Here is a 15,882-nt window from a genome sequence, read left to right as displayed (position 1 = left end):
TGTTGTCGAAACCTTCAGTGACAAATACTTGCGCAAACCTTCATTGAATGATATGCAACAACTATATGCGGCGCATGAACAACAACATGGTTTTCCGGGTATGCTTGGAAGCATTGATTAAACAAAGTGATATAGAGAAATTGTCCTGTGGCGTGGAAAGGCCAATATACAAGTGGTCATCTTGGAGCGTCTTCGTTGGTATTAGAGGTTGTTGCTTCACAAGACTTATGGATTTGACATGCTTTTTTCGGGGTTGCGGGTTCCAACAACGGCATAAACGTTCTTGATCAATCACCAATTTTTGAGGATCTTTTGTCAGGAAAGGCACCGGATGCTCCTTTCACGGTAATGGCCATGAGTATAAGTTTGGGTATTACCTCACGAATGAAATATATCCCCCATATTCCACGTTTGTAAAGGAGTTTCGACACCCGATAGAACCAAGAGACAAATTTTTCAAGAGAATACAAGAAGGAGCACGTAAGGACGTGGAACGTGCTTTCAAAGTTCTGAAATCAAAATGACACATAGTTGAGCATACGACACAACCATATCACTTGGACACTGTACGAGATATTATGTATGCATGTATCATAATGCATAACATGGTGGTTGAGGATAAATGACGAAATATTGCGAAGTATTCGGCTACGAAACCTTGACACGTACAATTCAACCAGGGACATCCGAATACTTACATAGAGTCGTTGATATTCAAGACCAACAAAAACACAGACAACTTCAAGAAGACTTGACAGATCATATATATGATGGTAATGAAGATGAATAATTTATGGGAAAAAGTGTAATTTTTCTCATCTTTTATTGTTTTTTAAGTTTTTAAATGTTTTTGTCCTTTTTTGTAATTTTTTTAATTTAGGATTTATTAAATATTTTATTTTTAGTTTTAAAATGATATTTTTAATTTATGATTTAATTAAATTAGATGTGTTATTAATTTATATGTTTTTTATAAATATTATGACATAAATAAAAAACAAAAAAAAAACAAATTGTAAAAATAGAAATTTAAAAACTCAAAAATAAATTAAAAAATAAATAAAAAATAAAGGATGTTATCACATGTTATTTGATGTTACCAATTTTCATATTTAGTATCATAACACCAATGTATGAATATGATGATGAGGATGTCGCATCTTTTTATATGATAACATATTGCCCACATAGTCTTAAAACTATACCGTGTTAGATATTGCATAAAAACCACACTAGCAAGCAACTTGAAATACCCATTAACGTTTCTTGATTCATAGATAAATGTTTTGTGAGGCCCACTCAATTTTAACGAACAAAATCGAAAATATATGCTTATTATATACACAATTACTTTTTTATGTGTAAAACAATGCGCATAACCACACCTTGTGAGTACATCAAAAGTAATTTGAAAACTCGTGATTGTGTTCTTGATTCGTGGATAGATGTTTTCTAAATCCTACTTTATTTCTGGTTTACAACAGTCTAATATAGATTTATAATATCAGAAATTATAAAACCAATCTTGTATGAGCACACACAAAGATCACAAACAGAAGTTTTGTCAGGCTGTACTGTTATAGCACACAAGTCCAGCCTGACAAAACTACTACTGGTTAAATATAGTTCATAAGAAAAAGTTAAATACATCAAAACATCTCAAACATGTCAAATCAGTAAATCTTTGATAATCTAAAGATTAAAGTACCAACAAATTTACAAGCAGATAGTAAAGTTTTAGCGGTGTGTGATTTAGCTCTTTATCTGGATCCAGTGTTCTTGACAACCTGCAAGAATCAAGATATAGAGAGATCAACATAAGAATATATCGGTTTGACCATGTGACAAAAAGTCAAACATAACTCACACTAGTTGATTCTTTCAACAACACCATTATGGTCTTCTCTGTTATTGTCATGGACTTCAAGGCGTTCAATGATGTTGGCAATTCCTTCATTGACTTCTCTTCTTACTTCTGAACCCATATTTGACATTGATGGAGGACTCTTGTTGAAAAGTCTCTCCTTCCACCCTCTTGTACTTTTTGATAGTGATTCTTTATATCTTTTTCATAAATTAAACTTATTTCAGAGATAGAATTGGGTTAATAATATATATGTCATAATTTATAACAATTTGTACCTTGTTGAAATGGCATTGAATTTAGATTTCCATGTCTCTGAAGCTGTTTGCAACTCTGAAGGCCCTGCTGTATCTTGATTAGGTGGAGAAGATAGATTGCTTGAGTTTCTATAAATAGAAAACATTAAAATAAGAAGATGATACCAAAAATAGCAATCTAAGATCTTATAGCATTGATTAAATTACTTTATTGTAAAATAAAATGTATAAATACCTATGAATAACCGATGTTCCTTGTTGACTTTGACTAATTGAATCATTACCCATTCCAGAAGTTCCACCTCCACGACCCGTAAACAGGCCCGATCCACTAACAGGCCCAATAACAGCAGGCCCAAGTTCTTCAGACTCTTCAACTGGGCCACCAGAGCCTGCCAGGGTGGCAGGTGGGCCCGCATTGGGACTAGTGGAAAAAACCAAGAACTGGGGTCGACCCTGACCCTGACCCTGACCCGGATCCGTTGACCGGTTTCTTGACCCGTCCCTCCGGCCCACATGGCGGGCCCGCCCCATGGCGGCTGCAGCCGCCAGATGTTGAATGATTCGATCCTCAAGTTCACTATCATTCACACCAACTGGCAACTGAAGAAATGGAAATAAAAGTGTCAAAAAAAGTTTTAATTTTTATTGCAAAAAACAATCAAGAAAGATGACATACATGTTGTAGTTCAAAGTCACCGAGTGTTGGGTGATGAAATATTGTGGAATTTGAATTTCTTGTGGGGTTGAATCTGATTCGCCTTTCTTGTTCTATTGCCTCCAATAATTCTTGACTACACATATTGCATGAAAAATAAGAACACAAAATATGAAATCTTGATTTGAATGAAGATTAGGTCACCTTAATGGATCCTTTAGGCTAATGGCTTGCCAACACATTGGACAATTAGAGCTTCTTTGACACCTATTAAAGAAAATGTATCAAAAGGTTTATTTAGCTCATGAGTTATGTGCATACATTATAATTCTTGAAATTCCATATAAAATTCAAGAAAACGTAGTCATACCATTCAAGAATGCATTGAAGGTGGAATTCATGTTTGCAACTTGTCACCTACGATATAGGAAACACATAAATTACCATGAATTGTGTATTTGTAAGTTATAAATTATAATTAGAGAAAGGAAAACACGATGATATATATTAATAGAAAGAATATATATATTATTACTGTTCCCGGATCATTATCACAAAAGGCTTCGAGGCAAATGCTACAAGAATCTTCACAGGCTTCTTGTATTCCTCCTTCTACGAAAGCTGCAGGAGAAGTTAGATGAGTCGCGTTTTCGCCTTCTTCCATTTCTGGAACCTAATTAACCACAAAAAAACCATTAATTTAAAATTAAAAGACATGCATCCAATATCGATAGTTTCCCCAAAGTAAGTTTTAATTGTATACGAGTGTATCACATCTTTAAAACCCTTTAAGTTTCAACAACTTCAATTCTAAGCTAATTAATCATCAGTTGACCATTATAATCGGTAATAACAATCATATATAATTCATATGCTAAAGATAAAACATACCCATATGAAAAAACTATCAAAACAAGAAAACCCTTGAAGAGAAAGAGCTAAGTTTAAAGATTTTATCAGTACCAAATCATGACATGGTCGATAAATGAAAGTAAATTAAGAGATTAATTTATAAACCACGGATAGCACATGGATCCAACCGATTTTTGTGTTGGATTAATTGTAAATTTACCTCCATGGGAATAGAAAAAAATTCCAAATATTGTGATCAAGAACCCTAAGAACTTCCTTGGAATTAAAGATCAAAATTTAGACTTTTCGCTTCTGGGAGAAGGAAGACTATCAGAGAGTTCTGAAGAGGAAGAAAAATCAAAGCTTTGATGATAATGAGAGAAAGGGACACCGAGGGAAGATAGCGTTTTAGGCAGAGTTGGAGGAGTGGAGAGATGAAAATGAAAGTACAACTTTACCTTTTGATTTTTCCAATACCATTCATCCACCTTCTTTTACACTGTCTTGTCGAAAAAAATCGAAAGAATAAATATTGGAAAATTGAGTAATCCAACCATTTTTTATTGGATGTTATATCTATAGAATGTGGATGAGTAATTATTCTGGATCAGCAATTATTGTGTGTTGCAAGGATCAATTAAAATTTAGAAAAAATTAAACAAATAGTAATAAATAAGATAATGGTATAATAATAATCTTAGCTCATCATCGTCCCTTATATAATCTCGCCATTGCCACTTCTTCCTTCTCTTTCTTCACCATCAGACATTGCCATTCTTCGCCAGAATGTTCACAATTGCCGTCGGTGGCTCCTCTGAAACATTTATTGTTATCCTAAAATCGACACCATAGGCGATCATCTTCAACTGCGATCACAAAAATCTCGACACCAGGTAAGTTTTAGACTGGATTTCCTTTTAATTGTTTTTTTTTCCTTTTTCTGCACTCTCACTTTTTTAGAATTTGGGTGTGGGCAACTAGATGTAACACTAAATTGGTGTCACCTTACACATGTCACATCTATAATGGTGTTATAACACAAAGTGAGAAAATTGTTTTCAAACTTTTTTCCATGTCATTTTTTTGTGTATTTTTTTTTCGAGTTTGTTTTTTTGTTTTACCTTTTTCGTTTCTTTTTTTTAATTAATAAAAGAAATACATTTTTATAAAATATAATATTTAAAAAGCAAAAAAAGACATAATATTTAAAAACTAAAGTTAAGATTACAATAAAAAAAAGATATAATTTGAAAAGATAACATTTTTTTTTCAAGTCCTAATTAACCCAAATAACATTTAAATTAAACCTAAAACCATAACATTTTACTACTAATCCTAATTAACCCAAATACTTCTTCCTAATTTGATCCTTCATTGCATATAGCACCGTTAGATCTTGAGGCGACAAACACTCCTCGCTAATCCGAAGAATTGACAACTGATGTGTCATTAGTTCTCTCTCTTTTTGCTCCTGCTTCTCCCTGTGCTTGCCTTTCTAGGAACTCCAAGTGACAACGTTTTAATTCATCTTTTTCTTTTATTAATAAATTGTGCTCATCGAATTTCGCTCTCATTTTCTACGCATCTTTTGCTTTCACCTCAACCTCCTCCGCATGCCTTGCAGCGCGCCTCACTTTGTCGCGTCCGGGCGGTCGTCGTGGTGGGGATATCTCCTCGATATCATCTGGTATGTCATCGGTGTCGGCGTTTAGGTCGATGTGAGTCCGTGTCGACCGAGCTCGAATTGCGAGACCTTTTGGATTGAACCTCCGACGATGTAGTAGTTTTATTTCACTTTGGATATGCTCTAAAAAACTCCCATGATTTCTCAAACTCGAAAGCATGTCCCATTTCGATCCGATATTGTTTTTTTTTTGTAGATTTGAACAAATCGAAGTCGTTGGTTCCGCTTTGCTATTGCGCCTCAAGCCGGTTGTAAATACCATTGAATTTGTTGCACCACTTATTTATTTGACTCCATTTGCTGCTTAACATGTCATTATTGCGATACGGTTTTTTCTTCAACATAGCGTGTAATTTTTCGCACACCGCCCCCCAATAAGCACATTTCTTCTTTCCATCTCCGTTGAGTTCGTCTTTTGAAGTAGTACACCATGCCACCGTCAAAGCATATTCCTCCTCCGGTGTCCACCTTTTTGGAACGTCAACATTTTTTGTTTCAACCGCTATCGATTTCCCTTTCGTTTTTCCTTTCCCTTTCCCTCTCCTACTACCTCTCGCTTCTACTGCAACCGATGGCTGTGTTGGAGGTGGTGCTTGTTTGTTGCATCGAAACAAAAGTAAGGAGAAGATTTTGTTGTAAATTTGGGTTTTGACCAAATAGATTTTGTTGAATGTAAGGTGAGTTGGGGAAATTGCAGTGGTGGTGAAGCGAGACCTTGGTATGAGATTTGTGGTGATCCTTGAGACGATAAAAGGTTGAAATAATTTTCGTAACCCGCAAATCCGAGAGGCAAGGTTTTGTTTGTTTGTGTGTTTGGGTTTGATGATGGAGGGGGGGGGGGGTGTTTGGGTTTTGTTCCATCTTTTTTATTGAGAAGAAAGTATGAAATTTTTTATAAAATATAAAGAGAAAGAGAGAAAGGAAGATGTAAAAAGAAGATTGATGTTGTATTTATATAAAAGTTAAAAGGTAATTTTTTTATTATTATTTTCAAACATTTTGACCGTTTTAACAATGGTCCATTGCAAGTTAAACGGTCAGTTTTATGCGTTTCACCCGGTAGTAACTAGCACGAGAAGCCTAACGAGAAACAACGAGCAGGGGGGACGGTGTTCCCCCGTTACAACACCGTTATGGCGTTTCCACGTCGGCTATAACGAGCACTTATGTGCCCATACCGTATACTCTTAAGAATCGATTATATAATAATGTTCATGGAATCTATTTTTTTTTTATTATTTATTTGCAATTGATAGGAGTTTTAATCCATTACGCTTTTCATTTTTTATGTTCAAACATTTAAATAGTTTAAACTGTTCGTTTTAAAAATAAATTTGAAGACTGAAAAAGCATTTGGAAACACAACACATTAATATATTCAATTTAATCTTTATGCTTTGAACAGATACATTTGGTCTTTTTTTTTTCTTTCAAAAATCATTTGTTGTAAATGAAAATAGTAGCATATGTATCACAAAATCTTTATGCTCGATCTTCACGGTACCAAAGTAAATGTCAAATACAAGGATATGTGATCATATTCTTATATTATATATATATATATATATATATATATATATATATATATATATATATATATATATATAACAAAATGAATTAATCATTTGCATTTCATAAGATTTGATAATGTGTATATTTTTTTTTTGGCAGAGAGATGGCATTGCATAAGTTAGATGATGAAGGTAAATGAATTCTTACATAATGGTATTCTCACATAATTTCATTCTTGTAAAGATGGTTGGAATCAATTCGACTCTTGACCATTGAAGAAGATCAAGTGCATTCATTTACAAATTGTATATTTAAGAGTGCTAATTTTTTTTAAGAGTTTTATTCATTTTTATGACATTCTGCTAGAATATTTATAATTGTATTAAAATGTATAAGACTATTATTTTGTAACAATATATATGAATTTATTTTTATATTCGGATTTATGAATACATAAGGATCTTGTTATTTTTCAACTGATGGTTCAAGAATTTTGTTTTTCTTCAAAAAGTTTATTCAATCAAAATATGTATTCTGTCAGAATACGTATTATGACATTCTAATAGAATGTATTTCTAACTAAATATCATTCTGACAGAATAAAATCGGGTATAATTTAAAATCATAATTCAAAATTAAGATAATCAAATATCCTTAAAATCAGAAAATTTCCATTTTTAAAGTTGTATTTCCTAATTTGAAGGTAATGGAAATGTACATTCTTACCATTCTTTCAATTAAATGTTATTATTCTATTTTCTTTAATCTAAAAAAAAGGTAAATCAATTTTTTAAATTAACAAAAATGATTGGACCACAATGATCCTTACATCCACACAATAATTACCTTCCTCATTATAACCTAACCCTATATATATATATATATATATATATATATATATATATATATATATATATATATATATATATAATGACCACTTGGTCCGGAATAGGAGATTTCAGACCCAAATTTATATTCGGTAAATGGGTAATAGATCCAACCCGGTAATCTGGTCCTCCTATAAATACCATTTAACCCGTTTCGGACTAGATTTCGCCATTTGTTTCGGATTACCCTACATCCCATTCCGGACACACTAAAACTGAAAATGTCTTCTGATAACAGTGATGAGATGCAGTTTTTATATGTAAGTTTCATTTTTGTTTATAATTATATGCCTTTATTTTGGATTATACTTTAAAGCATGTTTAGTTTATGCAATTATATAGGTATTATAGGGTTTCTGTGAATTTTATTCGTGTTAAGGCAGTTATAGGATTACATGTACACTACATCAAAAATTGTTATAAAAAATCGTCATTTTCACTAGTCTAGAACATGTCCGGAATCCGAAAATCATGTATGGAACACTTAGAACTCTCCGGAATACAAAGAACCGGTTCCAGAATTTTGGTCCGAAATTTATGGTCCGAACTTGCGTTCTGGAACATACATAAAAAATGCCTAATTAGTTATTCTTTTGATTGTAGCACGATAGAACATACGAAGTGGTTGTTACTATAACCTGCAGGCCTAAACTTGGGCGTGAAATCATGATGCGTTTACAAAACCGAAAAGTTTGTGGGTTCATGTTTAGGCAATCATGTTTTGGTGATTACGTGAACATACCGATGGGTGTCGAATGTCACCCTTTGCTATGTCACTATCTTGTGTGCAATGAATTTACTACTTTTGATCTAGTTGGCAACTATCGGGTTTGCTTTGACAGGAAAGTATTCTGGTTGGTTACCGACTTGCGGTACCTACAATGAACTGGGAGGGAGTATTTCCCTCCCAGTTCTGGTTTTTCAAAGTTCAGAGAACGTGTGTTTCCATTTGTGTCGCTTTCACATTCGGTGGGTGTGGTTAACCTTATGCACGTGTCAATAACTTACTTCATCAATTAAGTAATGCAGACGTGGTGAAAGTCTCCATGTTGTATATGCTAGAGCAAAGATTTATGGGGAAATACCCTCGACATCCAGTTACTAATGAACGTATGACACTCGTCTCAAATTTAGATGAGTTTAACAAGTATACAGTTTTTTACACACATTATATCAAAATGATACATATATTGTTTACGTGTAATTTTTTGACATAAGTAACCATGGGGCAGAGTGATATGATATTTCACTTACAAACATATATGTACTGTGTTTGATTAGATTGAGGACCATTTGAATCCCAATGTGCCAAGAGTAGGTAGTAGACACACATATACTCTACAAGGATTTGTCTATGCATTTAAGATATGTACACTGTGTTTAATAAGAGTTTTTAAGCAACAACTATTGTAACTTTGTTAAGTTGGTAAGTTGTTTGACATCTTAATTTTATAGATTTGTATCTTGGAGATATTTCCCAACAGTACTATAGTTGGCTTCCCTATACCGGGTGTTATCCCTCGGGGAGTTGCATAAGCTAGGATGAGGCGTTTGTAGGCACCTGATTGTCAACGTATTCTCGATGTTACTAATGTATGTAGTTTAGTCCACCTTATAATTTATAAGTTGCTATGACATAAATAACTTAAGATTAACCTTTATATATTGTTTTTATGCAGCTCCCCCCCCCCCCCCCCCCCCCCCGAATTGTTGCAGCCTACTACACATGAGCGTGCTGCTTTGTTGTGGATTGAGAATGTCCAGTGGATAGAGGCTGCAGATTACGCTAACGTTTGAGTTATGGCTTTATTTGTCTATGTTTAAAACAATTTCCTTATGAAGGATGTAGCAAAAACAAGTTTATCCATCCGAACAACATTTTGTAGAATATTATGATTTCGTATAAACATCACTACGGGTTTTTTAGATCAACAATATCATATTGTTGGCTACTTTTTTACTAGTATTAACTTTAGCTCTACTCTTAGACTTAACATTACTTTTGGCATTTGAGTTGGTCCTACTTGAAGATATAGTTTTTGTTGACTCTGCGGGAAACGAAGTCATAGTTTTTGCTTGTGTGACTGATCCTTTGGCAACAACAGTGTTTTTTCTAAATCGGACCTTCACCTTGGGATGGGATACAGTTATGGTTTTTAGGTCGTCCGTCTTGTCGCTTGTCCATCAATAGTGGCAATACAACCATGACTTCATCCGGTTCTTCGTATTCAGCTGGAACTAGCACAGGAAACACAACTTCTATATATGTTGATCGATATGTTTCCATTATAAAGTACGATGACACCCATGCACTACAATATTTATATCTCATTTCCTTGAATACCACCTTAACATGAGTACAAGGTATACCCGATAACTGCCATTTCCCACACGTGCAACAACGACTTTCCAAGTTTATTATACCATTTTTCATTTGGTCCGTCACTTCAAATCTACTTTGATTAATCTGGTGTACCCGAAAAGCAGAAGATTTGTTGAAATGGGATTTCGATCATGATCATGTGCATCACTCAGGATGGGTTTGCAACTATGTAACCCATGTATCCAACTTGAGACTTGAAACTTAAGATTGAAAGTGTTTAAATGTTTACATAGCATTGCATGTTGAACTTGATACCCTTTGTGTAGTATATGTATGATGGTTTGCATGTTACCTAGTGAGTTGAGTATGCGAGTGTTTAGTATGGTATGCGCTAACTTTACACAGGCTCCAGAATCATCAAATTATGAGAGCTTAAACGGGACTGCCTTATAGTTTACATGTGTGTGTGTTTGTAATAACCATAAAATCAAAGAACCGCATGAAAATGACTAATGTTCATGACTGAACTTACATGTTCCTCTGTGAACATATATATGTTTAGTTGTGAACATACAAAATGTTTAGAGATAAACATAGTTATTTTTATGTCGTTCAATGATTTTGTGGTTTAATGAATCCTTCTAATAACATCAAAGTTAAATGAACGTGTAATAACATCAAAGTTAAATGAACGTGAAATTCTGACATGTTTCATGTTATGATAAAACTATAGAAAGCTAAAAAAAAATAAAATATTCTATCAAAATGTCTCTCATTATTACATTTAATGCAAAAATAAACCCAATGATAAATGCTGGCGACGTTGAAGCTTTAATTGACAATATGTCTTATGATTTGGATTTGCTCAAACTGGCCAATATTTTTTTTTTTGAACCGGCAAATATAATATATAATCTACTTCTAAACTAACACCTAAATCCATAGATACAAAGTAAAGTTAACAATGGTTCTACAAAGTTATTTGAAGTTTATCTAATTAAATATGGTTCTAACTAATAGTGTGATTAATGGCTTTTTAAGAAACATGAGCATAGTATAAACTAACTATGGTAATAATGAAACAATTAGACTTTACAATACTTTAAGAAAAGGGAGATATTAAACGAGCAAATACTAATATCCGTAACAGAAATCATCAACCACAGTTTGCATGCATAGAATCATCCACGAGTCAACCACAAATCCATTACGAGAGACGCAAAGAAAACTAAATCCTTTCATGTGTGAAATTGTGAAGAACGAGTATTAAAGTAGGTAGACTACAAGATTATCTAGTGTATTCCACACAAGATAATAAATTAATCTGACGATTAGTATTGGAAAATAATTTCCAAAGTTAAAAAACAGAAAAATAAAATTCAATTATTATTATTTGTATACCATCTTTCACTAAAAATCAATTTGATCATTTAGGATACGATCTTATTATTATAAGGTAGATGAAGAATGTCCCATGATCAGACAAGTTAAAATATGAGACAAAAAAGAAACCAACCTGATATTCGCTAATATTTGATTATTGAAATTGTACGTACATAATGACTCATGTCCTAAAAAATGTTAAGTTGCTCGATGGTTGTAAGTTTAAGAGTAAAACCTCTAATTAATCCTAATAATCTTTTTTTACAACATCTATGAAAGAACCGATAAACGCAAAGGGAATACTCGAAAACGCAAGAGAACGATGCTTGATGAATTCTCACACACAGAGAGAGAGAGAGATATTATCTAATATCTCATATTTTGGGGGTGAGGATTAAGGCTTTAAGAAAGTCATATTTATAGTTGCAAAACCATACGAGACTCCAAAAAACGTGGGCCGTTGACAACGACAATCTTATCACGGCTCGCCATGTGTCATGTTGTTTTGACTGGGTCAAAACTCTAGTTGTCAGTAGCTTGCTCTCTACTAGTTGTAGTAGGTTTCTCTACAAAGTAACACATTTTCTAGAAGTTTAGAAGCTTTCACACGTTTGTCCACGAAGTCATAGTTGTCCGGGTCGATCCAACCCGAACCCTGCTAAAAATTTAAGCTCATAAGCTCCCGACGACTTATACAACGTACGCCAAAATCGCGCCATTTTGTGAACCTCGCGTCCTCGGCCCAGTTAGACACGTGTGTGAGGTTGACACATCCCTCAATCTTAACTATAGCTATTGAAGGCTAAACAAAAGAAATACCTTATAAACTCAATTTTCTTTCACTCACCAATGAACAATGTGAGATAAATGCAACATTGCCAACCTGAAATCTTAACCTTCCAAATTTCCAACATTATCTACCGGATTACTGACAATGTTTGGGTTAGCTTGACACAAACCGTTCAAAGAAAGTTGATATCACAAGTGGAAATATCAAGAGCTGAAAAGATTACCACTCAACTGGTACCCGGTGGATGGTTTGTATAACTGTATTGACTAACCGTTTCAAAGAAAGTTGACATCACTGCCTTCGATATATTAAGTGGCCGGTGTTTTATATCTCTTTATTGGTGAGGTGTAACTTTATGTGTTCAGTGGTTAAAACGGAGCAGGGCTAAATTTGGTAGAAAGCTTAGTATGTCGCTAGCTTTTCGCCTCAATAAAAACATATATATGTCACTATAACAGAGATGTATTACGAGGCTTACTTGTGACGGGTAAAAGGAAAAGTATTGATGACGAATGCCTCGTGTGCAAAAGCAATATTAGGGCCCAGTTTTCTACTTTTCCCTAATTAATTAACTAGATATTTATGTTATCATTTGAGTATGTTTAAAAAGTAGATGGATATTTTCTTGAATTAGAATTTACACACAAGACATAACTTTGAATATACCACATAATAAACCTTCTCGTTATACTTTTGTCAATTCGTTTGTTTTCATAACCCAAAAAGAACATGCATGCCCACACTCATATCAAGGTTGAATGGCAATACAACAACATGGATCATACCAGTGGGTCTAAATGTAGAAATATTATTGCATGTAGCATTGTAAATCCTGTGGTCATAGTCATTGGAAGTTATCCTCCACTTCAGTTTTCTTAAAGTTCACTGAACATTGAAGGGATATGTGGCCGGCATGCTTTAAGGAAAGTCATTACTAGTTTCATGTTCCATATCTTTCAAGTGTTCCATAATGCACATCTTTAACTTTCACTGTACATGTTAACGATGTCTTTTTCAATGTTTTTTTAAAGTCATTCATAGCATTATTGGACGAAACATACCAGCTTCATTTTAAACCATTCTCAAGACATACTCTGCACTCTGCATCTCCTTAATTGCACCCCCTTACGCACACCACACAACTGCCATTTATCAGAAAACCATAATCATGGATCCCAAGGACATACCAAATTATCACGAATTCCGGGGACTTATGGCGTTTTGCCCAAATATTACAACAGAATACCTATCTTCCCTGTGGAATCTAGCATACCAGTCACGTAAGCAAAACCAGTACAGCAAACCTATGCCGTGGATTGGGATGTATATAGCATTAGCATCTCTGCTTTGTGTCCTTGCAATGGTGGCTGATTTATTACATGGTTTGCGAAACAGAAAGCTATGGTTTCCATGTAAATATTTCACTCTGAATGCTGCATCTCTCACTGTGATAGCTGTTGCAATAAAGCTACCCATGGATCTAACTACTCTCATGCCGGGTTATATGGACCAGGTTACAAAGATTGGAAGCATGAGCTTTATGTGCACCATGATGGCGAATTTATTGCCTTCTCTAGCAACCAAGGACAATGAGGGACTTGTCTCAAACATCATAGCTTTAGCTCTTCTGGTAATCTCCTTGGTTGTTAATTTTTGCATTCAGATATCCACGGGAATTCTATTTTTTACTCCTGATGACGCATTTGAGCAATATAATATAGGCTTCCTTGCCAGATTTATTTATGTAGTCGGTTGGGTGGTTCCGATACTCATGTTGCTGATAATATATGCATGTTCAGCATTAGCAATTCTAAAGTCGAAACAGATTCTAGAATTGAACTACCAAAGAGCTAATCAAACAGCTTTAAAGGATCAAGAGCTGAAAGCTGGAAGATTAACTGTTGAGAAGCTAAAGCAGCATGTGCGCAACTACTGGATCATGGCAGGAACTGGAAGCCCTCAATTTATGACAGCTTGCTCTGCTACAACCTCTGCTGCTGGGGTAATATGTATTGCAAGCACTGGCTCCCTTATTTATGTTATTAATATCAATTTTCCGTATCTAGGATATAAAAAGCAGTGTACATCCGATTATAAGCGGTCAATGTTAGTGATTTCATTATACAATCTATCGGAGTAATATATACTGGGTACAATTGCCCCCCTTGCCAGATGTTTTGCGACCTTAAGCTTTGAGTTGTCAACTAATCGGATTTGGAAGCAGATCAAGGTCTCTAAAGTAGAGAGCTACTGGACTCAGAAGTTATATGATTGGAAATATAGTAGAATACCATTCCCATCCGGTGGCCGCAAATGCAAGATTGTCATCCAGCATTTGAAAATCCAAAGTCTCAGTATTTGTATAGGATTTCAGAAGGCAGTCGTTGTAGCATGCAAGATGATAACCATGATTATGGTTCTCTTTTTGATATGTGTCTTGTTTTGTCGTGCTTGTTGGAAATGGTTAAAGGCCATGTTTAGCACATCACGTCATACATCGGGACAACAGCCTAAGGAGCAAGTAGGAAAAGATAAAGATCTTACGGCCGGGGTATGTTTTGCAACTTCAAGACGACATACAATTTACAGAGAGAACGTTGAAACGCTTGTTAAAATCTGTGAATCGCTTGATCCAAAAGGCAGAAAAACAACAACCCAAGAATCTTATGAAGCTTCTATCAGAATCTCGAGGTTTTGAAGGACTTGCAAAGTTTGACAGCAATCATGTTCCTTCTTTACTTTCACAAGAAAATGTCAATTGTTGGTCTTTGCCTTTGGTAACTCTAACATGCATCGCCATGTCTCTACCTGACATCCAAAAGAACATGATCGATTGCTTGCTAAATGGTGTGAGTGAGGGTCTTTTATATGTCACACTTGTGGAAGAAACCCTTAATGCTACCGATCATGATCATGCAGGCATTCAAAAGGCAGCTGAAACTTTGTGGGTAGAAGTTGAAGTCTACCACAAATGGTTAGGAACTAAACTGCCAAATCCTACGTCCAAAGTGAATACACCGGGAGATATTCTTCAATGGTTAAGGGATAAAGCTAAGAACAAGGTCCTCAACGTGGAAAATATGGATATCACAGACCGAAATGATAATTGGAAATACAAGTCTATTTGTGCCAATTCAATGTATCGTATCACTGAAACAATCTTGCTCTCCTACCACGAGAACATTGAGGAGGTTAGCCAAGAGGAACTATTTTCACATGTATCATCAATGATCGCAGATATAATAGCTGCTTGTCTCACCAACTTACCCCAAGTCATTCGAATGAAATGTACTGACAGTGCCATAGAGAAAAGAGAGGCTAATGTGCAAGCTGCAGCCCAACTTCTCGGTGAGACTACACAGATAATCAACAGTCTTCAAGATCGTGAACTTCCAAGCTTGAATCCAGACGAGTTGGCGTTTATTGACAAGTGGTGTGCTTACTTAAAGAATCCGTTTCCATGACAAACATTTCGGTTCTGCAAGCAACCAGGCAAGTTCATAAAGAGTTGTCATAGTTTCTGTTCTTTAAATATGTAGAAGATTATGCATTGTTTATTTGCTTTCCTATGTTTCTTAATATTTGAGACTGTGCTGGTCAATGGTCATCGTGTGTGGGCCTTCAAAGTCATTGGAACCCTTGCGCAAACATTATATTTATTGTTGTTTCAAT

General features: G+C 34.8%; 2 protein-coding genes across 3 annotated transcripts; one reads left to right on the top strand and one right to left on the bottom strand.

Annotated features, from left to right (window-relative positions):
* Window positions 1-1,544: 1,544 nt before the first annotated feature.
* Window positions 1,545-4,218, bottom strand: LOC145120171 (E3 ubiquitin-protein ligase RHF2A-like). 2 transcript variants are annotated; one of them, XM_079055979.1, is made up of 9 exons: window positions 4,090-4,218; window positions 3,315-3,452; window positions 3,150-3,196; window positions 2,984-3,046; window positions 2,801-2,915; window positions 2,357-2,724; window positions 2,143-2,250; window positions 1,868-2,064; window positions 1,545-1,787 (listed from the first exon to the last, which is right to left on the bottom strand). In XM_079055979.1, the coding sequence occupies exons 2-8, from the start codon at window positions 3,441-3,443 to the stop codon at window positions 1,869-1,871; spliced, it is 1,026 nt and encodes a 341-aa protein (XP_078912105.1). In that variant the 5' UTR covers window positions 3,444-3,452; window positions 4,090-4,218; the 3' UTR covers window positions 1,545-1,787; window position 1,868. The 2 variants fall into 2 exon arrangements, with proteins under 2 accessions (XP_078912105.1, XP_078912104.1); XM_079055978.1 differs by lacking the exon at window positions 4,090-4,218 and adding an exon at window positions 3,852-4,083.
* A 9,160-nt stretch (window positions 4,219-13,378) lies between these two features.
* Window positions 13,379-15,674, top strand: LOC145121588 (uncharacterized). The gene is made up of 2 exons (XM_079057308.1): window positions 13,379-14,212; window positions 14,850-15,674. Exons 1-2 carry the CDS (start codon window positions 13,379-13,381, stop codon window positions 15,672-15,674), a joined length of 1,659 nt encoding a protein of 552 aa, XP_078913434.1.
* Window positions 15,675-15,882: the final 208 nt, after the last annotated feature.

The sequence above is a fragment of the Lactuca virosa genome, chromosome 6 (genome assembly GCF_052849685.1).
Source record: "Lactuca virosa cultivar CGN04683 chromosome 6, Lactuca_virosa_CGN04683_v6, whole genome shotgun sequence".
NCBI lineage: Eukaryota > Viridiplantae > Streptophyta > Magnoliopsida > Asterales > Asteraceae > Lactuca > Lactuca virosa.
The sequence above is the reverse complement of the archived record's forward strand: the minus strand, read 5'-3'. Positions and strand labels throughout refer to the sequence as shown.

What these genes read in the sequence shown, in the direction of transcription:
- LOC145120171 (XM_079055978.1), bottom strand. An exon ending in GTGATAATGATCCGGGAACA is followed by an intron (nt 3,197 to 3,314) that starts GTAATAATATAT and finishes CCTATATCGTAG; the next exon opens with GTGACAAGTTGCAAACATGA. An exon ending in GTGACTTTGAACTACAACAT is followed by an intron (nt 2,725 to 2,800) that starts GTATGTCATCTT and finishes CCATTTCTTCAG; the next exon opens with TTGCCAGTTGGTGTGAATGA.
- LOC145121588 (XM_079057308.1), top strand. Translation starts at nt 13,379, where the DNA reads ATGGATCCCAAGGACATACCAAATTATCACGAATTCCGGGGACTTATG. An exon ending in CTACAACCTCTGCTGCTGGG is followed by an intron (nt 14,213 to 14,849) that starts GTAATATGTATT and finishes TTGATCCAAAAG; the next exon opens with GCAGAAAAACAACAACCCAA.